Raw genomic sequence first — 27,454 nt, 5'->3', positions numbered from 1 at the left:
TCATGACCAACAAAGCAAGAACAAAGCAAGAAACAGCATCAGTGATTTTCTACATATTAGTTTATTTCATCCAAGATTTGACTATAATACATGTGCAGCTATGTCTTAATATAGTATTTATCCTTTTAAAAGTTTCAAATTTACATCATATAGTACTAATAAGAAAATACTGACAATCTCAGTACAAATCTATACCTTAAGATTTATCTGGCAAGCTCATTATCAAAAAGAGAAATTGACACATGAATGATAATGCTTAAAAGCCCATTTCTATGACTCTCAAAAGCAGGTGCTCATAGATGCATGGTCTCATTTTAGAAATGCAAAGATATTCACAGTTTGGAAAATAGCAAGTTATTCTTCATATTTCTATTCGCCCCCTAAAGGTCTGAGCATTAGGTTCCACCAAAGATGCTAGTGGAAAAAATTCAAACACCATTTTGTAGAGATGAAAAAGAATCAAAATGAGGTTTGTATGTCAGCTAAAACAAAGCAAGTAAAAATACACAGACTATTTTAAAATAAATAAAACTTCTGTGGTTACAATCCCAAATCGTATGTAGTGGTTAATATAAAAATAAATTAACACAGCTAAAGACTCCATTCAATATGTCATTTGTACCGTAAGAATGAATGATCTGGATGAAGTGTGTATAAATCACAGCTACAGTGCGTGTGCTACTCCAAGCAGGTTTTGGTAATGTAAGTGCCACGAAAAGCTCTGTGCGACGGGACACCTGCTTCGCTCGCAGATGCCCAGTGTTTAGGATTCTCATTATAATGCGAGAAAAAGGGGAGATAATGAAAGGCTACTTCGGCTAAATTCTCCAACAGCAGGTCCTAACTGTAAGAGCGTAGGCACATCTGTCTCCCGTCAGTCTCTTCCAGTGTATCCACCGACACACACTCTGAGATCTCAGAAGTTCGTATTGAAGCTTACAGCTGTGACATCATGCATATCATTATGATATGTATACAAGGACGAAAAGGGGAGAAATGTACCTACAGTCATATGAACTTAAAAAGGAATGCTTTTAAAGTAAGAGCTTAACATTTGTTCATTTGTCCAGTCATTCATATAAGAGAAATCATAATTATCACTCAAGTAGGAAAGCCTCACTTTACCGTACACAGAGAGTGAAGGCTTTGTGAAGCTATGGAAGTCAGATGACAATATGATTAATTGTGCATTTTTTTGCCAAGACGAAACAACAGATTTCAGCCAGTTGAATTAAAACCATAAATCATGCCTGTACCATAGTAATGCGGAAACTAAACCAACTGTTACATAATTTCTGAAGGGTTTGGCTGGTACTCTGCTATCACGCACAAAAAGGGAAAGATATACTGAATATTTTGGTAGATATTAAATATTTATAGTGATTCACTACAAATCAAAGAATGTTTTCTCCATAATTCGATTGCAACACTTATTGTTAGAGGTAACACTTTAAAATAAGGTTCAATTTGTTAACATTAAATAATGCGTTATTAAGTTATGAAACAAAATGAATACAGCTTTTATTAATAAAGGTTAAAGTTAATTACTACATATACTATTGCTCAGTATTCAAGTAACATTATCTAATGTACAAGTAAATACTAGTATAAGCAGAAATTAATTTTAACATAGATAATGTAAAAATATTATGAATTGTTAGTTATGATACCTAATGCATTAAATGTATAGTTGACTCTAAGAAATTTAATTCTGTCATCATTTACTTACCACCATGTTGTTCCAAACCTACACGACTCATTGGATATCTTTGAATACATTTCGTTATAGGGGGCCAGAGTTGGAAATTAACGAGGGAAATTAACGAAAATGAGCTAAAATGCCCCATAAATTAAAGACAAAAAGGCAATTGTGCCCCTGCACAATTAAACAATGTATTACGGCTGTATTACGTTTAAAATGAAATGTGAAAATGAATGATTACCTCACACTGACCACACTAACCAATCAAACGCGTTTCTGCTGAATTTAGGAATGCAGAGGCGCTTAAATTAGTGAGCGCTGAAAACAGCGGAGCTGTGTAGCTTCCGTTTGCTCGTGAATTCCCGTCATCATAAGCAACACAGTGCAGATACGATGTAAATAAAATATTACTTTCGCAGTTTCATTGATCATAACGGGAGCTTTTGCATAACTTGTGCTAGACTAGACCAGCTTCATGGATAGACATGCCTGTCTGTGAAGCCAGAATGTGACGTGCTCAAAACGTAACAAAAACGTTTTATTTTGTTTTCTACATGGATATTAATAATCATTATTAAAATATAAAGAGCATTAATCTAAAATAATGACTTCTGTCATAATATTGCAGCTAAACGAGCTCCTGGTTTTTACACGTATAATTTAGATACAATTTTAAACAGTCTATTGTTATTAAAAACAGTTTAAAAACAATAAAAATGGCCTTCGCGAATGTAAAAAAAAATGTCCCTGGAAATCAGTTCCAGGAGGCAAATTTTGCCCTTTAGTGGAAAAATGAATTTCCTACCCTGCTGGGGTCTAAAACACTGGACCCCATTGACTTTCCATGGAAATATCTGCTTTTATGCCACACAGAAAAAAATAAGTCACACAGGTTTGAAATAACATGAGATTTGAGTAAATGATGACAGAATTTTCATTTTTGGCTAATCTGTCCCATTAACTAATCTTAACAAGCTGGACCTTATTGAAAAGTGTCACGTAGAGCCACTCATCATAAGTGAAACTACCCAGTGTCACCTCAGAGTGTCCTTTGAAACATTATAAGAAATGATTATATATTTCAAATCCCCAGACAGGGTTATCAAGTAAAGATCAAGGGGTAAAATTAACCACAGGGAACAAAGAGCAGGATGATAGCCCTTGTCATAAAGAAATAAAACACAGTATGAAAAATATGACATAAATCATCTGTCTTTTTGGCTATGATTAAAAACTTTCAACATAATAATAGACATCTGTATCTTAACCGAGGCAGCAGTCTTCAACCGTACTAAAATGTCAGCTCGCATGAAAATATCTCTCGAGCCCAACAAAGGTTTACGATTCCCTTGAAGTCCACAAAGAATCGGTGAGCTGCGAGTGTTAGTGTTGTAGACGGGAATGGATGAAGAGCATATTTCAGTTCCTTCTGAAGTTCTGTAGCTCAGATTCAGTTACCATGGTAACGCAGAGGATGGGTAAAATCCATTGTACTTTGTTCTCTGATAATGCTAGAGCCTCGTGGCTCGGAAGGGAGTGGTTGTCAAAGTAAAAAAAGATTGTCATGACTCACGTTGTGCCGAGTATCTGACGACCGCCTGCATTCATTCAATCGCACTGACTCAGGAAGTTCATTATTACTAAAGAAGCAGCTATTTTTGGTGCTGGGCTGCTCTCCATGGGTTTGATGATGGGAACTACCTGGCCGTGTGGTTACAGAGAAGTGCTGTAAGGTGCTGTGGTGACTGGCCTTCTCTTTTGGTCATGGACCATGCATTTTCAAACCTATGGCACACGAGAGTGTGTATTGGCATGTGTGTGTGTGATTATATGCTGCATGTGTGTCTTTACAGTGTAATGACTGTGCCCTCTTCCTCTAGATTTCGCCCTTCTAAACCCTTGTCGCGGGCATTTAGAGACCCCACGCTTGCGCTGGTACCGTTCGAGGGGCGGAGGTCGAGGTGGGGTTCGTATCTGGGCAGGGCGGGCATGCTAGTGCTGGCTGTCGCCCGCGCCACTGCCTGTGGAATAAGTTTCGACCCTCCGTCCGCCTCGATTACCATATCCTCCTCTTCCTCACTCTCCTCATCCGGTTCATAGTTCTGGATAATATGGGACGGGGTCATCGCCATTGAACCCGGTGTCGAGTAACCGTAGAAACTGGTGCTGCTGTCAGATGATCGCCCTGAGCTGCCGGATGTGGCTCCGCCTCCGCTGCTGCGTACCACGTTATTGCGCTGATTGGCCGGTTTGACGGTTATAATGAGGTTGTGGCTGTTAGCGATCATCATGTCCGTTACTTGGTCCAAAGACTTTCCGCTCACCTCAATGCCATTGACTTCGAGTACCTCGTCGTTGACGGCAAGCAGTCCCGTGCTCTCGGCCAGGCCTCCGGGGACCATGCGGGAGATGAAGATGCCTGGGACCTTTTCCAGGCCCTGGGGTGTAACGCGCACACTGGAACCGTCACGAATGTAGAAGCCCAGTGGTTTCTCCTGACCGTGTTTGTAGAGACGGACGCGGCGGTGCGTCTCTGGGAGGATGTCCACGTCGATGATGGAGGACACCGGCCGGAAATCTTTGGGCAGACTGATGATGATTGGAGGCTTCTTCTTGTTAGTGTCCGGGCGAAGGAGGACTGCTGCGAGCGCTGCCGGTGTCTTCTTACGGGTCACAGTGTCTGTGCCGAATGCTGAGTAATCTGCCTCCTCTGCACAACAGGAAGAAAAAAGAGAAAGAGAATGTAAATACGTAACGCTTGTGTTAAGCATTGCAACTTTAGGAATATTGTGGGTTAAAAACCAAGTTTAGTTTATTTAGTGATGGTTACGATAGTCATTCAACAACAACCACTAATGATAGTATAAACAAAGAAAACCAAAAAAAAAACAAAAAAAAAAAATCTAACCAAACGAAATCAAACTAAATCAAACAAACCAAGCCACAAAAAAACAACTAATTACAAAACAAAAAACCAAACGAAACAAAACAAAACACTAAACCAACCAACCAAACAAAAAACCCAAACCAACCAAAAAAAAAAAAAAAAAAAAAAAACCTAAAAAAACAAACAACTAAACCAATCCACAAAACAAAATGAAAAAAAAAAACAAAAAAAAACAAAACAAACCAAAACTAAACTAAAAACCAAACTAAACAAAAAAACTAAAAACCTAAACCAAACAAATCAACAAAAAAACAAAACAACACAAACCAACTAAACCAATCCACAAAACAAAATGAAACAAACAAACAAACAAAAAACAACCAAGCAAACCACAACAAAAACAAAGCTAAAAACCAAACCACAAAATGAAAACCAAAAAAAATAAAACCCAACAAAACCAAGCCACAAAACAAAATAAAAAACTAACAAAACAAATTCAAAGCAAACCACAAAACAAAATGAAAACCAAACAAATAAAGCCACAAAATAAAACAGAAAATAACATAACCAAACAAAAACACCAAACAAAACTAAACCACAAAACAAAACAAAAAACCTTAAACAAAACAATGAAAAAACAAAACAAACAAAAAAACCCAACAAAACCAAGCCACAAAATGAAAAAAACAAGACAAACCAAACAAAATAAAACTAAAAACCAAAACAGACCAAACAGAAAAAAAACAAACCAAACAAAACAAATCCAAACCACAAAACAAAATGAAAAACCAAACAAACAAAAAAACAAACCAAACAAAACCAACCAAACCACGAAAAAAACTAAACAAAAAAAATAAAATAAAATGGCTAATACAATACAGCTAAAAGCACATTATTGTGAGGGTACATGTATATTATCTGTGCATGTTCTTTTTTATTTTTTCAATTATCACGTTCAAATTATGCAGATTAAGCTATTTTACTCTTGTTGGACTATTCCCACAGCTTTGTAAGGAGAGACCTGCAGGGGATACCATGGTAGAGAATGCCTGCTTGTTAGTTTCCCTCCGCCTCTCAGCTAATGTGTAATCTACTGTAAACCCAAGCCTCCTTTCAACCTCTCTCTCTCTTTTTTCTCAGCTGCCATTTATGAATTCCTCAGAGGCTTAATCACAGCCTGGACTTTCACCTGCAAGACATTCATACTCAAGATCAAAAAGGAGAATAGAGTAGGAAGGGAGAGAGGATATAACTGTATGTGCATGAAGGCTGAAAACGTCTGAGAGAGTTCAAAGCAGTACCATGTGTTTTTCTGAACTCCCATTAACCCGAATGAACAATGGTTAACCTGAGAGATGTAATTATTAACAAAAAACACCATGTTAAAAGATTATAACTAACATCGAAATTATGTTATTAACTAATCTTCTGTATCTAGGTCAAACGAGGGTTGTGATGTTTTAAATGATGTTTTTTTTTAATGCCATAAACCTTGTACCTCAAAAACTAGAAGTATCTTCCTCCAATGTGTTTGTTTAACCAGGAACATGCTAGCAGGGACGAGGCTGTGTGATCTAGCATGCGAACAGAGTTCACGTCAGCCCAAATATAGTCAAAACACACTCCCACACACAAGATTGATTGTTCGGTGAGAGCAAAGGTCCCCTCTGCCGATTCCCACCAGAAAACTACCTGGATTGTCCTTGTGTTTTGTGTCAACACGAACATGCAGCCTGAGTTGAAATTTTAACAATAATTTAGCAACTTGCCTTCAATACCTGCAGACATCATAAAAATGTCTTTCTGATCTAATAGAGCTGAGGTTTCACAAACACGGAGCCTCAGCTATGCAAGTTTGGCTGGAGCGGTCGAGCATGTATGGAGGTCTCTTCTCATCTCCTCCAGCGTTCTTCTCCTCTCTTCCTTCTCTTATCTGCTCTACTCTTCCATATTAAAGTCTAACAATGGCTTCATAGTCAGCGTTGAAGGGCAGCATGGGAAGTCCCTGAGGGCCACTCAAACAGGCACAAACTAGCTCTTCTGTTAGCTCAGAGGTCGAGAGGAGAAAAAGTGAGAGGATGCATAAAGCAACTTACGATATATGGAAAGCGCATCATGTTAACGGACACACAAACCTCTATCATCTCACTTCCTGAACGCAGGACAGCTGGCTCTTTGTGAAACCTGACACTCTCACTACATACCAGTTTGGTGGTCATAATAGCTCACTACAAACATGTTGGAGACGGTACACACACAAGCATACAGGCCTCTTTACACCCCTGTCATGCATTGGGCTCTTATCAATCATTAAAGAGTCAGGCCAGAGGATATGATTGGATATTTCTAAACTGCAGCCTGGAACAATACAATGCATATAAAAAAAAAAAAAAACAGTATGTATTTGTATTTGTCGACTTAAGATTGATTATTCATCAGTTATATATTAATTTATGACTTGTCATTCATAATTACTATTATTAAATGATTAAATAACACACACACACATACAGCGGTGCTTAAAAGTTTGTGAACCCTTCAGAATTATCTATATTTCTGTAAATATGCCCCAAAAGATCATAAGATTTTCACACAAGTCCTGAAAGTTAACAGAGTTATTGCTGCAAAAGATGGTGAGACCAGATACAAAAAGTGAAGATTCCCATACTTTTGCCACTCACAGATATGTAATATTGGATCATTTTCCAGAATAAATAAATTATAAAGTTTATAGTATTGTCTCATTTGTTTAAGTGGTTTCCCCTTTAGGACTTACGTAAAAAATATATATACATATTTTTTAATTATGATAATTATTAAGTAAATTAAGTAAGTAAATTAAGAAACTAAGTAAAAAAAGTTATGCATTTTAATGTCACTACCAAAAAAGTGTATGTTTTCTATAATTAAACACTTTTTTGGGAGTTATTCCATAACATTTAGTTTTATATATGTGTACAACTCTTCAGAACTGTGTTGATTAGCATGTTTGAGCTAGGTTCAAAAGCATCTAAAATTGTCACTACCAAAACAGTCATGACCGCAACATGTCATCATTGTTTCGGTAGTGACAAAAGGGAACACATAATCCTTTATTTGGGGCAAATAAACAACATTTTAGTACAGTTAAGCAAATTTTTATTATTTTAGTACAAGTGTTAAAATTCTGTAATGTGATGTGGTCCCTACTAAAACATTACAGAAAAATGTGCAGTCACTACAGAAACATGGGATGTTTTGTCAAAAATAAAGTATACTGAATTATCAACTAAGATGTTATGATTGTGTTTGTTTTAGTGCATATTCAGACTAATGAATCCTTAAGTTTGAAATCATATGGTCAACTTTTTGCCTTTTGGATTCAAAATACAACAAATCTCATAAATCATACTTGAAATACTGTTAAAATTGTAAAACTCTGACTTTGAACCAATTCTGTAGAATGGCCCATATATGAGCTTTAATATGAGCTTTCAGTTTGGTTTGGCAGTGTAGTAGTGTGGATTTCTCTGTTGTGTGTTAATATGGCAGCAGAAATGTGACACTGGCTTTATCTGATACTGTGGTCACCATTGACCGTGGCAGTGGAAGCACCTCACTTCCTGTCAAAGGACACCAGGATGCAGTCTGTGTGATCAGCAGTGCGCCAGTGAGTGTGTGTGTGAGAGCTTAGTGAAACGCTCTTCCACCTTTGCTTAGATGTTCCGTATCCCATTACTTATGGTCTTACAGTCTGCCCAAGGTCAGGTGACAGTTTGTGTATTCTTAACTCTTCTGCGTTTTCAAGCAATTTATAAATGTAGAAACTAAAAAAACTATTTTGTCTAAATAAATAAAAAAATAAAGAACTAAAAATTAAAAATCAGTCATTTTAAATACTACAAGTATATTTAGACATCACAACATTATATTGTACAGTATTAAAAAAATTATATTAATTTTGAGATTTTATTAAAGGTTAAATATACAGTATTCACTAAAACAAAAAAATTTAAACATTATAAATTGGTGCACCTTTATTTATATATATATATATATATATATATATCTTTAAAGAACCAGACCGAAATGTGAAAACTCATTAGTTCTCATCTACATGACAACTAGTTTGATTACTGACCACTCATAAAGTATTCATGGTCAGTTCAGAGGTGCGCAGGCACGTTTGTGAGAAGCATCCCACGAGGAGTGTGAAAACAATAGAGATGTCACACCGTGTCTCTGCTCACCGCAAACTGAGAGTGACAGACTCATCTCATCCAATATTCAGTAGGTCATATGAAGGCCTCATGTTTCACTTTTGTCAATGTCTCATTCAGGTTTTTTTTTTTTGCATGTGGCCACTGTGCTACTTTCTGTTCACACTCTCATTCCACAAAGCTGCTTGCAAAAGAATCAAGCACGCAGATTATTCAGACGAGCAGCTGCTGACGGCACGACAGCCAGCATCTGTGAAAACATTTCTGTTTCTTTAAGGTTAAGTCCGGACGTCTCCCACATGGGAAGTGTGTGCCATCCCGTTCCAGTCACGGCAAGATAGAAGAGAGGGGAGAAGAGAGGGTGGAGAGAGGGCTATAATGGGCACTTATTAGGCCAGAGAGAGAGAATGAGAATGAAAGAGCGAGGGTTGGTGTGTAAAAAACTTCTCAATACAGAAACTTTATGAGGTGCTGCTATTCTGGGCTCGCTGAGTACATACTTCTGTGACACAGCTAAGATAAAGTGAGACCTCTTCTGATAACAGAGGGGAACGCAAAGTCTGCAAGCAACGCAACATGGGAAAAGCCCTTGAGAAATAAGATACTTGGAGACAATGTGGGAAAATAAGGTACACTGTGTATGAAACTCACTCTGTGTGTGGGAATCATTACAGCAGTTACTAATTTGATCAAAAATGGCAAGCCAATCAAATTGCCTATTATGTGTAAACAACCTCGAGCCGCCAACGCATCGTCATCATGCATTTCCTGTGAACTGTGAAACAGCATAAGACCTGGATTGTCCAAAATCACATAATCCCTGAGTAGGCACTTCTTTTGCAACCGTTAAAAAAGTATGTTCTATATGTGACCCTGCACCACAAAACCAGTCTTCAGTAGCACAGGTATATTTGTAGTAATAGCCAAAAAATACGTTGTACTGGTCAAAATTATCTTTTATGCCAAAAATCATTAGGATATTAAATGAAGATCATGTTCCATTATGATATTTTGTCAATTTCCTACTGTAAATATATCAAAACTTAATTTCTGATTAGTAATATGCATTGCTAAGAACTTCATTTGGACAACTTTAAAGGCAATTTTCTCAATATTTTGATTTTTTGCACCCTCAGATTCCATAATTTAAAAAAAATGCATCTCAGGCAAATACTGTCCTATCGTAACAAACATCTCTATTCAGCTTTCTGATTATGTATAAATCTCAGTTTTTAAAAAAACTGACATTTTTGACTGGTTTTGTGGTCCAGGGTCACATAGAGTCATGTTGTTATTGTCATGTGATCTACTAGCACCATTGCATTGTCAATTTAATGCAATTTACAAATCCTCTCCTCTGGCCTCATAGGATAGTAAAATATCCATGGGATGAGCACTTCAAGACTTGCTGAAAGTACAAGGTTCTCTGAGTATTATCGCAACTATTTTATGAATACCAAGGATTCAAACATACTGCTCTTTTAACACACTGTTTGTCACTTACTATATAGTATGGAAGTATGTGATTTTGGATGAGGCCTGGTGTCAAGCATTAGCTCCTAAAGCTACGATCTTCAAAGGATAATTTACTCACCCCCATGTCATCCAAGAATTCATGTCTTTCTTTCTTTAGTCGAAAAGAAATTAAGTTTTTTAAGGAAAACATTCCAGGATTTCTCTCCACTTCAATGGTGCCCAACAGGTTGAAGGTCCAAATTGCAGTTTCATTGCAGCTTCAAAGGGCTCTACATGATCCCAGCTGAGGAAGAAGAGTCTTATCTAGCGAAACGATCTGTCATTTTCTAGTAAAAAATAAAGATTTATATACTTTTTAACCACAAATGCTTGTCTTGCACTAGCTCTGCGTAACCACGTTGGAAAGGTCACAAGTGGTTAGTTCTTTGTCTGTGTAATTCGGTTCAAAAAGGTAGGGTAGGGCGAAAAACTCCATCTCATTTTCTCTTCCAACTTCAAAATCATCCGACATCGTTGTTTTACCTTTTTTGTAAAGGGTGTTTGACTTTCTTTGCACGTTCGCTTTGTAAACATTTCCTCCTACATCACACATTATGTAATATGTGAGTTCGAAAATGCAAGACAAGCATTTGTGGTTAAAAAGTAAAACAAGTTTTTTTTAGAAAATGACCAGTCGACTAGATAAGATTCTTATCGTGTAGAGCCCTTTGAAGCTGCATTGAAACTGTAATTTGGACCTTCAACCTGTTGGCCACCATTGAAGTCCACTATATGGAGAAAAATCCTGGAATGTTTTCCTCAAAACCTTCATTTCTTTTCGACTGAAGACAGAAAGACATGACCATCTTGGATGACACAGGGGCAAGTAAATTATCAGGAATTTTTTATTCTGGAAATGAACTAATCCTTTAAAGCGAATGTCTTTAAGTGTTATATCCAGAGAGCCAGACTGTCGACCATCAACATTATCAAATTTGATTAACTTATTCTGGCCAGGAACTCTGCCCAATTAGACAGGAAGAGTACAACAACCAGCCATAAATCATTTTGTTTCTATGTGCTGTTGAGGAACAGGTAAATGAGAAACAGACTGACTGTCGAGTGCAAAACACAAAAATTTAAATTACAGTACGTCTCTGAACAAGAAATGGTGTGGAAAAAGGGTTGTTTTTTTCTCAAGTGGTTCAACTGAGGTTGCTTAACCATTTTTAATTATCCTAATTTTTCCATTTTTACAATTATTGGACCATTTGAGATGGAATAACCCCAAAAGTTGTGAAATTTGGTCTTTTATTTTACATTTGAAAAACAAATCTGTAGTAATCAACAGCACCTGTGGAATATGCCACAGTATGCTTGTATTTAATTAGTATTTATAATGTCGCATAGCACAGGACAGCTTTATATATAGTACCTAGAGTTCTGTGAAGGATATAGTCAAAGATAAATTTGTAACAAATTAAAGGATGTGCAGTATGCATGTTTAATAAGAGTGTGTGTGGGTAGAATGACTCCTTCATGTCATGTAACTACTGCTGCCATCAGTTTAATTCATGCTGACGCTGCTCATTCTTCTTTCTCCCACTCTCCTCTTTTAATGTATCATCATCTTTATCTCTCTCTCTCGTTCTGAAACAGTTTCTGTCTCTCAGGGAGTGACTGTGACTGCTGTGCTACTTCAGTTGGGCTAGGCTTGTTTCTGTGAGCCTGTGTTTGGTCCAGCCGTGGTTCCACAGGTTCCACAGTTAAAAAACTGGTAGTTTACTTTAGGAGGAATGGAAATTCTGACAAGTCTACAAACATTTTCATTAATTTTCCATGTTACAGAAGACTGAATTGTGGAGCAAAGACATCCTGCATTCAATCATAGATGTCACTCAATTTCCACAGTGAGACCTTCCTGATAACCTGCACGTTCTCCTGCCTTTGACTGTGTGAGGAACGTGAAGTGTGCGGGTAAAGGTCACATGGTCAGAGTTCACTTTGGAAGGTGTTATACTGCTCTGAGGTTAATCATACACAGAAAAATCGTAAAACACTAAAGTCATCAGCATTTAAAACTTGTGACAGACGCAATGAAAACTGAGTGTCTTAAAACCCTGCATTTCCTTGTGCCTCAACTAGTCATTTCTGAACACAGGACCATTTTTAGAAACAGCTCTGATCAGGGTCAAACCTGAAACTAGTCTGATTATCCACCTTATTTCTGCAAACTGGTCATTTGTAATTTAAATGTGTCTGGCTTCCGGTGTCATTTGCTTCCAGCTATTTTTAACTGGATAAACAGCTTGTTTTGCTGCTCAATATTGCAAATGGGTGTTTCTTAACATGTTATTTGAATGTATTATCTTAATTATGAACACACTGGCTTCTAGCGCAAACAGTTTTACCATTTACTGCACTTCGCTGTTCTTCTCATTATTTCCCTATAGCGGCTAAAGAACTGGAAGTCTCACACATTCACAGAAAGCAGCTTACTTATGCATTGAAAAATAAGGTGGATACAGTCTTTAGAGATACGACTGATTAGTTGACTAGTCGTTCAGGCAGCCCACTAACTACTCTATTTTGAAAATATGTAGTTTTGCACATACTTAGTATGGCATCTCATTAAAAGAAGTTATATGAATGAACAGGAACATATACCAGCATTCAGCATTGGGGTCAGTATAATTTTAATTCATAGTTTTATTCAGCAACAATGCATGAAAATGTACACTACCAGACAAGATTTTTAATGTATTTTAAATACGCCTCTTTTGCTCACCAAACATGCATTTATTTGATCCTAAGTACAGCAAAAACAGTACATTTCTAAAACATTTTTACTATTTAAAATAACTGTTTTCTATTTAAATTGTATTTTAGAATGTAATTTATTCCAGTGATTTAAAGGCTGAATTTTTAGCATCATGACTCCAGTCATATGATCCTTCAGAAATCACTGTAATATTCTGATTTGCAGATCAAAAAAGTTTGCAGCTCAGAGTTTGAACTTCCAAAATGCAGTTTAAATGTGGCTTCAAACGATCCCAAACACGGTTGTAAACAATCTCAGCCGAGGAAGAAGTACTGTCATAAACCGGAAAAAAAACAGAGGTCGGGAAGAGCAAGACAAGATTAGCGTTTGACATTAAAAAGCATATAAATTGTATTATTTTTATGAAAATAACATAGTTTTGCTAAATAAGACCCTTCTTCCTCGGCTGGGATCGTTTACAACCACATCTGGGATCATTTGAAGCCTCATTTAAACTGCATTTTGGAAGTTCAAACTCTGGGCACCATAGCAGTCCATTATATGGAGAAAAATTCTGAAATGTTTTTCTCAAAAAACATAATTTCTTTATGACTGAAGAAAGAAAGACATGAATATCTTGGATGACAAGGGCGTGAGTACATTATTTGTAAATTGTTGTTCTGGAGGTGGACTTCTCCTTTAAGCTTTTTATTTCAGACAAATGCTGATCTTTGTATCTTTTTATTCATCAAAGAACCCTGAAAAAAAGCTGTACTCAGGTGTTTAAAATATTGATAATAATAATAATAATAATAATTATTATTATTATTATTATAAAAATGTTTCTTGAACAGCAAATCACATATTAGAATGATTTCTGATGGATCATTTGACACTGAAAACTCAAATAATAATGCTGAAAATATAGCTTTGATCATAGGAATAAATTACATTTCAAAATATATTCAAATAGAAAACAGTTATTTTAAATAGTAAAAATATTTAAAATTATTGTTTTGCTGTACTTTGGATCTGTAAATAAATGCAGGCTTGGTGAGCAGAAGAGACTTCTTTAAAATCATTCAAATCTTACTGTTCAAAAACTTTTGACTGGTAGTGTATCACAGTTTACACAAAATATTAAGCAGCACAACTGTTTTCAACATTAATAATAAAAAGAAATGTTTCTTCAGCATCAAATCAGCATATTAGAATGATTTCTGAAGGGTCATGTTAAACTTAAGTCTACAGTAATAACTAATAAAACCTTCAAATTGCCATAATATTTAATTTTGTACTGTATTTTTGATTTTCAAATGAATGAGACTTTTTTTTTTTAATCTTACTGACCCCAAACTTGTGAACAGTACTCATACACAGATCCAAAATATCTATACAATATTGTGAGAAAAACTCAGTATATGAAGATATCCGCACCTCTTCTACAAATCACTAAGAAGCACAAGAACAGCTCAACACAGGTTGACAACAAACAGTGCATTTGTGAATGGCTTGCCCTTTTATCCAAAACAGGATTAACCAGTGACCATGTCTTTCACTATTTTTTTTGTAATAATGTAATAGCAGACTGTTTTCCCACTAATAATACCTCCTCACCCTCCCTCTGTTTTTCCATCACCTCTTTCCTAGTCAGTTCCCTGTCTCTACTGCTCTATATGTTCACTGACCGCTTCATTCCTCACACACCCATGTGCCCACAGCTCTCCTGTCCTGTCTAATCTAATCAGCAGAGGTGATCAGAGTCTGACCACATTCCACACAGTGCGACGCCTCCCCCCAATCCTGCAGCCAACTGCCCCTTCCCCCTAGAAGTACAACCTCTTCCACCACCCTCCACCCCTCCTTCATCCCGCTCCGCTTCATTGACAACACCAGAGAGGCAATGGGCCGACGGCGCTGGCCCTCTCTACCCAGGCACGATGACATAACAGCGTTCCAGTGCTTCTGTGCATCAGGGTGACATTCCTTGACCCTGGAATTCCTCCCACTTATTAAAGCGGCTCCTCCTAAAACTGAAATGGCAATAAAAGCTGCAGACGTCATAGGTGTCAATAAAACACAAACCCACCCCAGCGCCTTGATTCAGCTGATGACATGAATGGAAAAGTAAACAAATTTGCGGTTTCAGGAAAGAAAGGGGAGAGGAAAAGCGAAAGAGACAAGCGGGCAGATTCCTAAAACATAAGTCATAGCGCTCTCTAGAAACTATTCCAGCTGCTTTCCTGAACCACACCTCTCAGGTGAGGCCGGTAGGGAGGATCCTAGAGATTCGCTGAGAAAACTATGAAAGGAATGGAAACCATGTGTAATGAATGACACAATGAAATGAATCACGGGCTATTATTAGAAACAAACACAGGTGGACGGATTAATCATAGTGAACAAAAGACAGATTAATGCTAATACTATTAGCTGACTCGTCAATTAATCTCAGTGGAATTACTCCAAATTCAAAAGGTTTTGAAGTTAGCAAGACTTTCAGACTGAAACTCAAAAGCTAGCAAGCTGTCAGCTTTCTACATAGTCAGCTTTCTTCTAAGCCAGCATCCTAACCGAAAAGGAACCTTGTAAGTGACAGATTTGGAACGCTGTACAGAGGCAGCAGGTCCACATGCCACACAAATAATAATCCTTGAGTAAACTGCATAGGAGACTTTACTTGTTTAATGTCAGCATGTTTCTAAAAGGGGTGCAACAACACAATTTTTAGGGTGAATGCAAAACAAAATTAGTAGATCAGCAGGAGGAGATCACCACTGAATGGCCATTGGACTATGATCCATGCAATGCATATTCACATACCCCATTTCTGTGTCACTGGCTGCTAAACTGCACTGTAAAAAAATGTAATTTTAAAACTCTGAATGGCTTAAAGGGATAGTTCACCCAAACATGAAAATTCTGTAAGACCTTCGTTTATCTTCAGAACACAAATTAAGATATTTTTGACAAAACCGAGAGCTTTCTGATCCTGCATAGACAGCAACATCACTGACTTGCAGTGATGGGAATAACGGCATTATAAATAAATAACGGCGTTATTTTTTTCAGTAACAAGTACGAATTACTGACAATAAAACGCGTCATTACTATAATTTATTATAATATTATTATAATTTTATTTTTCAGTTCATCTGAATGGATGCACAGCGTACCTGTATTTGATGAACCATAAACTGGACCTGACACATGACCAGCCGTCGATTTGTCTCACACACACGCAAACAAAGATACAGAGCGAGAGAGTCTTTTAGTCTTTAGTAGGTAGAACTAATGCGCTGCTGCTCACCTGTTATCATCCCTGTATTGATTTCAGCAAATCAGTTTGAGCGAACGCAGACAACGTGACAAATATTCATGAACCCAGCAGCTCATTAATCCTTGATGCATTTTATATTGTTATTAGTAGTAGAATTCGTAGTTTTGTTATCTTATCTTATTTTTAGTTTTTTCCCTTCTTTATAGAAACACTAAATGACAAACAATCTCTTAAGCACCACCACCAGTTCTAAGTTCAGTCAACATGATAAATGTGCATAAATATGCATGGTTATTCTAATTACGTAAGTTCTAATTACTAAAGTTTAATACTAAATTATCAAAAATTTACTAGCTAATGGCGATTCCATTGCCAAGGCGTCCAGTTGATAATATTTACAATCATTTATTAAATTTGATAGGCGTCTTTTACATCGTCCCAAAGCAACATTAAAATAGTGTAGATTAGTCTACAATGTTGTATAATAATAATAATCTGTTCTATTTAGTGTCCGTTTTGTTTATTTTACATATTTAATATTGGGGACATCCAAGTTATTTGACATATTTGAACTTTTTTTTTTTTTTAAAAGTAACACAATAATTACTTTTCCTGGTAATTAGTTACTTTTTTAATGATGTTACTCAGTTACTATTTGTGAGAAGTAATTAGCAACTATAACTAATTATTTTTTTTAATATACATTTATACATTTATAACATGCCCAACACTGCTGACTTGTTCAGGGACCAGAAAGGTAGTAAGGTCCTTGTTAAAAGTCAATGTGACATCAGTGGTTCAACTCTGGTTATAGCTTCATTAAATTAAGGCTGAACCACTGATGCTACATAGACTATTTTAACAATGTCCTTACTACCTTTCTGGGCCTTGAACATGTCAGTTGTGTTGCTGTCTGTGGAAGGTCAGAAAGCTTTCGGATTTCATCAAAAATATCTTAATTTGTGTTCCAAAGATAAGTAAAGGTCTTACGGGTTTAAGGTTGCATAAAAATGACAATTTTCAATTTTTGGGTGAACTATCCCTTTAACCTTTAACATTGAATTATATGTAATTTTACTTTAAAATGTTGTAATTACAAAAAAAACTATGAATTACCATATCATTTACAGTGAAAAACAATAAAAGGGAATTCCCAGAAGTTGTGTGATCATATATTTTTAAATAGTTTGTTTCCTCTTATTATTGTCGTCAGTAATGTTCATTATGGTGTTTTGTGTTACATTTTATTTAGTTAATGTTTATTGCATTATTGTATTGTCATGTGAGTTACCCTGATGGTGTTTTGTCTTGGTGTGCATGATTATTTGCATGTCTATATATTTACTGTCTGTATTATCATTGTGGTTTTCAGCACATCACATGTACAAAATACCTCTTTTGCACAATTTCATGTACAATATTTATGTAAGGTTCCTGTACAGTCTCAGTTTATGTGTATGTATAGTCAGCTATTTATAGTATATGAAACTGTTTACTGTTGTATAGGTCTATAATTAAGTTTCTCATACTTCTCTTGTTGTATGTTTCATATTTATGTTTAACTAGTATGTAGCACCGTGGTCCTGCAGGACACAACATTTTGTTCCAACATATGTCCACACATGTAGCAGAATGACAGTAAAGCTTGACTTTTAGGTAAAAATATATTTTGGCAGTTCAGGCAGATGTAGACCAATCCAGTAGGCCAATATACCATCACATTAATACCTGAAACATATCCATCACACACAGAAATACTGGATAAAACAGTCTACTAAAGATGCTACTTGCATCTTTCTGTATTGAATGAACTATTGAAAAACAAGTTGCTGCATGAGTATCTTAGAGGACAGTGTAATATTGTTTCCTACTTTCATGAACCTTTCACATCAGTAGCGTAAATATGACACCTTAAAATGCTGTCTAGGGAGGCATCGAACAAGGTTTTGGAACGGAGGTTACTTCTTGGACTGCTAACAAGGAGGAGTGAATGTAGAGCACAGAGAATATAGAGCAAAGACCCAATATTATGACATAGCAGTGGCTGAGCAGGATGTCTGATCAGGAAATCACATGATGCAAATAGACACACAGGTGCCAACACCCCTTAAGCCAGCAAACACACATCCACGACAGACAGGCAGCTCCACAACCACCATAGACAGTGATGGTGGGGGGACGTCACACTCAGTATTCAGATAAGGATTTTCCATTTTCACTGGTTCGTTCTTAAATCATGACATTTGGTCTCCCACAATCGTGAATATGTTGTATCTATCTTGTCATGCTACAATCACCACTCAAGAATCCCTCATCATTAACCCCACTCAGCTTGAGCTCTTCACTGCTGCCATGGCAGCAGGTAAACAAGCACGGGATTGGTGCATTGAGGTCATCCTGATGTTGTCTGAAAAAGCATTTGTGTCTGCATCGGGACCGGACGCCTATTGAAACACACAAACCCTCATTTGGAGTGTTTAGATGTACATTCGCACCCTACAAAACACCCTCATTAAAGATCCAGTAAGCTGAGCTCAAGTCAAACCACTTGAAAATGCAAAACAGGCTACGGCAGAACAAAACCCAGAATTCCAAACACAATCCACAGAGGAGGCGCACCGCTCAAGAATGCCTCAAACCCCCCCATCCCCCACATGAACTCCAACCACAGCGAAGGCTATCTTAACCCAGATCACTGAATGTGTGCCATTCAATGACGGCAAGACAGTGCACAAAAGATTTCAGTTAGTTTGGCAGTCATAGCACTGCGCACCTTGATGTGATTTCAAACACAGATCCAACTCACACACAGATGTTTTTATGTGTGTGTGTATGCACTAGCTGACATCACAGTGCATGAAACTCTCTGGATCTCATGTGATCCTTGATGGAATTCTTCAAAGGAAAATACTTCAGTCTCTAGTTCTGTTCTGAAACTTGGCGAGATGCCTACTTAGACAGCATTTTAAGGCATTACAATGCTATCAATACAAAGGCTGTTCTAAAAGGTAGACTGTTTTCTAAAATAAACTGTTTATTCCAAATTCAAAGGCAACATTGCGAGTATCCTTCACAGTAAGAGCAATCTTGAAGAATCCTACGTGACTAAAATATGCTATTTATTTACCTAATATTTGTGTGTTATGTGATGTTTACACTTATTATTGAAAGCATGGTAGCACTTTAGTTTAGGGACCGACTCTCGCTATTAACTGCTTACTTGCATGCATATTACTAGCATATTGGCTGTTTATTAGTACTTATAAAAGCACATATTCTGCATGACCATATTCTACATCTCTAATCCTACCTAATATCGAAACTTAAAGGTCCACTCAGGCTATGTTTACACTAGTGCGTTTTTGTTTCAACACGCATAACTTTTGCTATGGTTACACCTATCGTTTACACTACTCCGGCGTTTTCTACCCTCGAAAATGGAGACTTTCAAAAACACCGCAGACCCTGTTTTAGTTTGAAAATTCTGGGGTTGCTTTAAGTGTAAACGGACCAAAACTGAGACTTTTGAAAAGGATGGCGTGGCTGCCCACATTCGCTCTGCATATTTTTGACGACCATGTAAACGATAACATCATGCTCATTGTTGTACCCATACATATGTATAGGTAGATTCCCCATTCGACCACTCCAAGCAAAATCCCATCTAAATCTAAATAATAAGGAATCTACCTATACATATCTATAGTTGTACCTGCATGAATGGTCATGTGACATGCGTTTCGGGTTGTGCAGTGTAGACGAAGATCGTTTCTGAAACGCAGTGAAAACGCTAGTGTAGACAAGAATGGTTTTCGTTTTAAAATGAAAACACACCAGTGTAAACAGGGCCTGAAGTGCTTTGAAACACGAGAGCATTTGATTGGACAGAAAATTTGAGGAGAAGCTGAAGTGCAGGGTGATGTCATCAGAATCGTTTTTCTATATTGGCGTAAGTCAGAGGATGTAAGTTTTGAATGCTTATATCTTCTAAAAGCAAATTTTGTCATTGTTTTGGAGCACACTAGCTTACAGATAACCTTAAGGCTAACATATTTATACTAAAAGCCAAAAAACCAAAAAACTGACAGCTAGTTAAAAGTGAGAATTAGACTTTAAAATAAAGTGTAACTGAGAGTACTATACTGTACTATACTATACTATACTGTTATCTTAGCAACATGCTAATATGAAAATCTAAAGGAATATGTTGTGAGGCAAATTTCTTTTGTGCTTCACATGAGCAGCATTATTTTGTGAGGTATGCGTGCCAATCAGTCATTTCTATAGGCAGAAAACTCCAGATTTCCTCAGAATTAAAAAAAAAAAAAAAAAAAAAAAAAAAAACTGAACACATTCCCTGCTTCTTATGTGGTTGTTTAATAAATATTTTGCTAATTTGATTATGCCTTCCAATAGGAATGAAGTATTCTTATGGCAGTTCACACCAAGAATGACATTAATATGAAGTTTTAGTAATCATTTCTGTGAGAATAGGGAAGTTCACACTATAGAGGAACAAAGACACAGAGGAACAATGTAATTGTAATCACTTCCAGAATGATTGTCCAGATGATGAATGATAAAAACATTGAGAGCCAATCTGAATGCCCTTGAGGTTAAAGAGCTTGTGCATTTAAGGCAGCATTTGTTGTACATTGGTATGGGCGATTATATAGTTAGCATTATTTGTTTACCATATTTAGATAATAACATTCACCAGAATTTCCCTTATAGGGATAGTTCCCCCGAAAATGAAAATTCTTTCATCATATACTCACCCAATGCAAACTGTGACAAACCTTTATGAATTTCTTTCTTCTTTTGAACACAGCAAAAGTGGTTAAGAAACAGTTGACTTGCACAGTATTTTTCTCACTGTGGATGTCAATGAAGACCATCAACTGCTCAGTTACCAACATTCTTCAGAATATCTTTTTTTGTGTGTGTGTGTGAGGTCACATAATTTTCATTTTTGGGTGAACTATGCCTTTACACTCCCCACAAAATGTCTGATTTCATCTGGACCTACTTATAGGCTTCTTTTTAGTTTGGATACTGCCTCAAAATGTTGTCTTTTTGTCTTCGTAAGCAGTAGACACCAAGACAGCTCACTAGGTTTTTAAACAGAAGTTGAGGGTGTGTTCATACTAGTCATGTTTGGTTTGATTAAAACAAACTCTAGTGCGATTGCTCCGTTAGTGGCGTTCATTATGTGTGAACGCAGCCATCTGAACCCTGGTGTGCACCAAACAAGCTGACTGAGACCGCTAGAAAGATGGTTCTCAGTCCGCTTTCAAACAAACTCTGGTGCGGTTTGATTGAAACACTTCTAGTTGGTTCATTTGGTTCATTTGGTCCGGACTTTTCGGTCCGGACAAATGGTCCTGGTTCACTTGGCGTTCACACTGGCATTTTTGTGAGCATAGTGATAAATTCTCAGCCTGATTGGTCGGGTTGAATGACATATATTTTGTGACAGAACTCACCAAACACTCCAAACAAAAGTGAATGGATACATTTAACCCAAATGTACCCATTCACTGATTGGTCTGCTCAGTGCTGCTTTAAGACGACTACAACTAATGCTGTCTGCTGAACTAGGCACGCTCATTGTTGCGTGTATATGATTTTATTTTCACCACATGCAAACTCACAAAGAGCTCATAAAAGGCACTTTACCTCTTCATTGTTCCACGTTTGCCCTCTGCTCATTTTGTTTTGGATACACCGCTTGTTCCCTTGAAATCACGTCGCATAACGTCACATCTTGTCATTACTTTCTGTTTTTGGTTTATTTAGAAGTATTTGGTTTGTGTTGCATGCAAATTTCATTCGAACCGCACAGGAAGTGGACCGAGACCCATTTTTTAGCACCATTCAGCATTCACACTTACTCAAATGAACAGCACTAACAGAGCAACACACAACAGCAAAAAGAGTTTGTGAGTTCGCAGGTGGTGAAAATAAAATCATATGTTCATGCAACAATGAGCGCGCTTAGTCCAGCATACGGCACAGGTGTATTTGACATAAACGGCGCTGGGCAGACCAATCGATGAATGGGTGCTTTGACATTATACACGGTTTGGTCTGCACAATACTGCTTTAAGTGATAACACACTTCTTTTTGGGGTGTTTGGTGAGTTCCGTCACAAGATATAAGTCATTCAAATCAACGAATCAGGTTGTGATCGTATCACTATGCCTTTTGGTTCGGTATCTTCAGGTTTGCTGTCAAAAATGCCAGTGTAAACGCCAAGCGGACCAGGACCAAATGTATCATTTTTCTTTTTGGTCTGGACCAAATGACCAAATGAACCAAACGAAACGAACTACAAGTGTGAACACCTTAATCAGTCTAATCAAGTACACAAATGCATCTATGTAGCTTTTAGCAAAATCTAGCTTGTGAAATAACGTCTGTGTACTCCCTCACATCCTCACACATTCAAAGAACTAAAATATACGTGTCAAGATATATTGCTCCTCCCTTTGTCGAGTTAAAGCAGCACTATGTAACTTTTTCTGTGATTAAAATTTGGAAAATGTATATAATGAGTGGGCACATCATGAATTCTTCTCCCAAACTGCGTTTTTGTCTTATCCCAAATCACTATGGTACACTTATAATAAGTGCTTATATTTGGACTACTGTAGCCTGGTCGAGTCGTCACAGATGCAGAGTAACACATAACCGGCGTGAATCGCCATAGACATAAACGTTCTTCCGCTGGATGTTTTTTAACCGCTAGAGCACCAAAAATTACATAGTGTTGCTTTAAAAAGTGGGCAGGTCCTCATGCGCTTCTGCGTCACATATTCTGCCATAGCATAAGGTCACAGCATGGAGCTAGTGTCGCAGTCTAGTTAAAACGCAGGCCACACAGTGTTACACAGTGACCCCTCTAATCTCCGCCTGACAAAGTGGCTTACCATCTACAGGTCATATGGCACACTGACGAAGCTTAGTGTGGGGCACCCCACAAAAGCCAACAACTGTGAACTGTCACCAGTTCAGACCTTTAACTTAATGTCGTTGCTTTCAAATGAACTCAGTGGAGGGTTCAAAGTCTCAAAGTCTGAAGACTTTTAACCCAAATTAAGAAACACTCAGCCATACTAGTTAAAAAGAAAGGCATCAAGGGTGAACATATTCATTGTGAAATGTCTTGAAATATCATAATCGCACAACTGTGATTAAACGGTAAGATACAGTATTAATAAAATAAGCAATGTTTTATTTTAATGTAAACTGGATCATTAAACAAGCTGTTAGTTAGAGGATTACATGAAGAGAGCTTACTGAAATGAGACTTAACCATGCTAACTAGCAGCCAGGTTACTGAACACAACTCACTTCTTTAGGACTACATAACCTGAGATATTATAATCTGATATGACTGATATATAAACAAAAGCACCACTTCTGGTCTGACAGCTTCCTGAAGCACAGCTAGCGCCTCCGCATATGTTATCAGTCGAAACACATTTGTGCATATTATACAACCACATATAATTTCTCACTAGAACTGAGTGTTGTGACCATATAGGAATTAAAGGAAATTGTGACAAAGCATGTTTGTGTGCGTAGCATGTGGATCTGAACAATGATGCACTTTTAAAAACACAATCCTCACCTTTCCGCTGCAAGAAGAGACGGAGCAATGGCGCTGCCATTGAGATCGCTTTATGGTAGTTGTCATCGTTGTTGATCGGCAGTAGGTCCCCGTGGACATCGGCGTAACCCACAAGCAGATCGACATTGGGGATCCGGTGCACATGCTGCAGCAAGCCATAGAACTCATCAAAGCGTCCCGGCTTGGACCGATCCAAAGAGAACCGCCTGAATTCTGCTCCAAACTACATGAAACAACATGGAACAGACATCAGTATACAGCAATGCAAAACACAACTAAAATTGCTACAAATCAGTTTTGGTAATTGAAATGAAGCTGAAATAAAATATAATACAACTTCAACTTCAAACCTTGACAATTAAAAATAATGCCTTTGCAGGACAAAAGCACTAAAACTTACAAAAACTAAAATAAAACTGAAAATAAACGCTAATTCAAAATTTTTACATATACTGTAACAGTCTAAATAATACTAAAATAATGCTGAAAGTGACAAATTTGTGTTTCGCACTAAAAATCTTGCTATATACACTACCAGTCAAAAGTTTTTAAACAGTAAGATTTTTAATGTTTTTTAAAGAAGTCTCTTCTGCTCACTATGCCTGCATTTATTTGATTCAAAGTACAGCAAAAACTTAGAAATATTTTTACTATTTAAAATAACTGTTTTCTATTATAATATATTGTAAGATGTAATTTATTCCCATGGTCGAAGTTAAATTTTCAGCATCATTACTCCAGTCACATGATTCTTCAGAAATCATTCTAATATTCTGAATCGCTGCTTAAAAAACATTTATTATTATTATGTTGAAAACAGCTGATTAGATTTTTTTCAGATTTCTTTGATGAATGGAAAGTTCAGAAGAACATTTATCTGAAACAGAAATCTTTTTCAACATTATAAACATCTTTAAAATAGACAGAAACCATGAAATATCCAGTGTCCACTGGTAAATATTACATTTTTGTTATTAATATCCAAGAATAATATGGTGCCAGTATATTGTGCATATAGAAAAAAGACAAACCAGTAAATAATTAAAGCATTTCCATTTGTATACTACTAATAATAACAGAATCTTCACTTTGAATGAACTACACCTTTAAGGGGAAGTAAGCACCATATTTGAGTATCGAGTAGCTAAATATAGAATAGCAGCATCAGCTGCAATAAAAAAAAAATCTATTTATAAACAAGAAAAATCATCGGCAAAAAATCTGTAGCAACAATTAAATGATTACTAACTAGTATAAATAGACAGCCTAAATTCTTTCACGATTTGTAATAAGTTATGAAGTGGTTTGGCAATAAAAAAATATATTGTGAAGGAAGAATTAAGACAGTAACATCATGACTAGTTAATCATGGCTTGTCCATTATAAAACAGACCTGTAAATCTTAACTGGTAGAATGAGTATGACTAGGTTCTAGTTTATAGTTTATCATCTATAATGATTAACACAAGAAGAATCTGAATAAACATATTGTAAACCACATCTACATTCCTCTGGTGCTGAATACCTACAATAACATGGAAATCAACAAAAAAAGGAAATGCTTGAGACTGAACTGCCTACCCAGACAAATTCTGGGCATCATATGCATGTGCAGATCACTGTCTAGGTAGACAGGTTATTAGCCTTGAGACAAAACCAATATTTGATTTGTACATCAGACTACAGCAGTGTTACGTTCTTCTGTATAGATGTTCAGGTGCATACATAATGCCTGTAAAACAGCTTCTACATCTCACGTCACAGTTGACATAAGGCTCACTGTGTGGCCTGGTATTTGATTTAACTTGTTTTTTGAGAATAGTCAATATTTAATTTCCTTAAATATGATCTTGTCATGTGGATGTAAAGCTTGGAATCCAAGATCATCGGTTTGTTTACCAAAAGACAGAGGGAAAACAAGTTTAGGAGCAAGAACAGCTTTCTTTGAATTTTCATTGACACGTTGCAATGGCAATCCATTTTAGCACTTATTCCTTAATACAAACTAGTATCTTTTTGAGTTACTACCAAACTACTGCACTTATTTCACTAGTAACTACTATCTAAAAATAGTCAAAAGTATGTTCTCCTTTGCTAACAGTCCCTATTGTCTTGTTACTGGTGAACAAACTGCAAGTTTTCCCATTGAATTCTATAGGGATCTGTGGTCTTGATATCAGTTATTCACTTCCAACTAGCATTCCAATTCCTATTCCAGTTTTACTAGTAGTTATGCATTATTTATCAGGACATCTTCTTTTGTTACTTGTAACTTCTCAAAATAGCATCCATTCCTGTTTTTCTAGTACTATTTGAACAGACACAAGTACCTGTTTATTAAACACTAGTGTTTACTTCTAACATTTTAAATCTTACTAGTACATTTTTAAAATGAACTACAAAATAACCATACTAGTTATGAAATATGACAACGCATGTAACCACTGAGATAAGAAATGTTACTAGTAACAACTGGGATAGATACTAGTGTCTCATACTGGTATAGTTAGTAATCATTAGAGTCCTAGTACCCACCGAATAGCTAATAGTAAAACTAGAAGAACTACTACATACTATCTGACGTGAACACTTGATATCTGAACCACATATACTAACAGATTTCAATGAAAAAAATAGCAATTTGTTATCAGCAACTCAGTAATTAGTAATTGTTAATTAGTATAGTGACTAGTAGCAAAGAAATTAGTGCTTGTATGTAACAGGAATTAGTCTGAATTAAATTGATACTAGTCACTACTGAAATACTTATTAGTAATTTAAAAACATAATAAGTAATAGTAACATAAAAGAGAAATGAATAACTTTTTAACGGCTTGTTATAGATTGGTAAATATCGTGGTCAGATACACACGAGTCACTTTTGTAACGTTTATATAAGAGCTCCAATAAAAACTTTTAGAAAATATTTTTACAACATCATAAACATCTGACATCATGAGATAACAAAGCACCTGTCAAAACCTATGGTCCAAACACACAATCTCTCTGCCTAACAACACGGACACATTGTGTCCTCAGGACTAAAAGCAACGGTCGACTGAACTCACAAGGTTGGCAAAACTTGCCAGGACAGTCAGTGTGAGTGTGTCTTAACACCCAAACGTACTGTTAAGTCTGTTCCTAACACGAAAACTAGTGTGTTCTGTTGTTTAACACTAATTAAAGTAATTGGCCCTGTGGCTACGCACCTTGCTCTTCACCTCCACGGCGTTCAGAGTTCGGTTGCTCGGCACTCGGTGGTTTTTGTTCATCTTTCGCTAACTGGACCCCGCCGCAGAAACACACTTGCCCTCCCGCGGGCTGCGCTCATCCGCCTTGAGCTCGGTCCGTCCAAAACGGCTTTTCTCGGCTTAATCCAGTTAAAGGCGCGTATCTCGCGACAGCTCCGTGTCTTCGCTTGTGTTGTTATCGGAATCGAGTAGCAACGGCGACGCCTGTCAACAGAACGTGCTCCGAAACTCTGCCCCAACCCTGCCTCTCACATGCACGCGCACACACGCTCTGCCACATAG

General features: G+C 36.9%; 1 protein-coding gene across 1 annotated transcript; it reads right to left on the bottom strand.

The window, feature by feature from the left end:
- Window positions 1-42: 42 nt before the first annotated feature.
- Window positions 43-27,454, bottom strand: pard6b (par-6 partitioning defective 6 homolog beta (C. elegans)). The gene is made up of 3 exons (XM_051096676.1): window positions 27,131-27,454; window positions 23,922-24,144; window positions 43-4,412 (listed from the first exon to the last, which is right to left on the bottom strand). The coding sequence occupies exons 1-3, from the start codon at window positions 27,191-27,193 to the stop codon at window positions 3,550-3,552; spliced, it is 1,149 nt and encodes a 382-aa protein (XP_050952633.1). The 5' UTR covers window positions 27,194-27,454; the 3' UTR covers window positions 43-3,549.

Source organism: Labeo rohita, chromosome 23, assembly GCF_022985175.1.
Source record: "Labeo rohita strain BAU-BD-2019 chromosome 23, IGBB_LRoh.1.0, whole genome shotgun sequence".
NCBI lineage: Eukaryota > Metazoa > Chordata > Actinopteri > Cypriniformes > Cyprinidae > Labeo > Labeo rohita.
The sequence above is the reverse complement of the archived record's forward strand: the minus strand, read 5'-3'. Positions and strand labels throughout refer to the sequence as shown.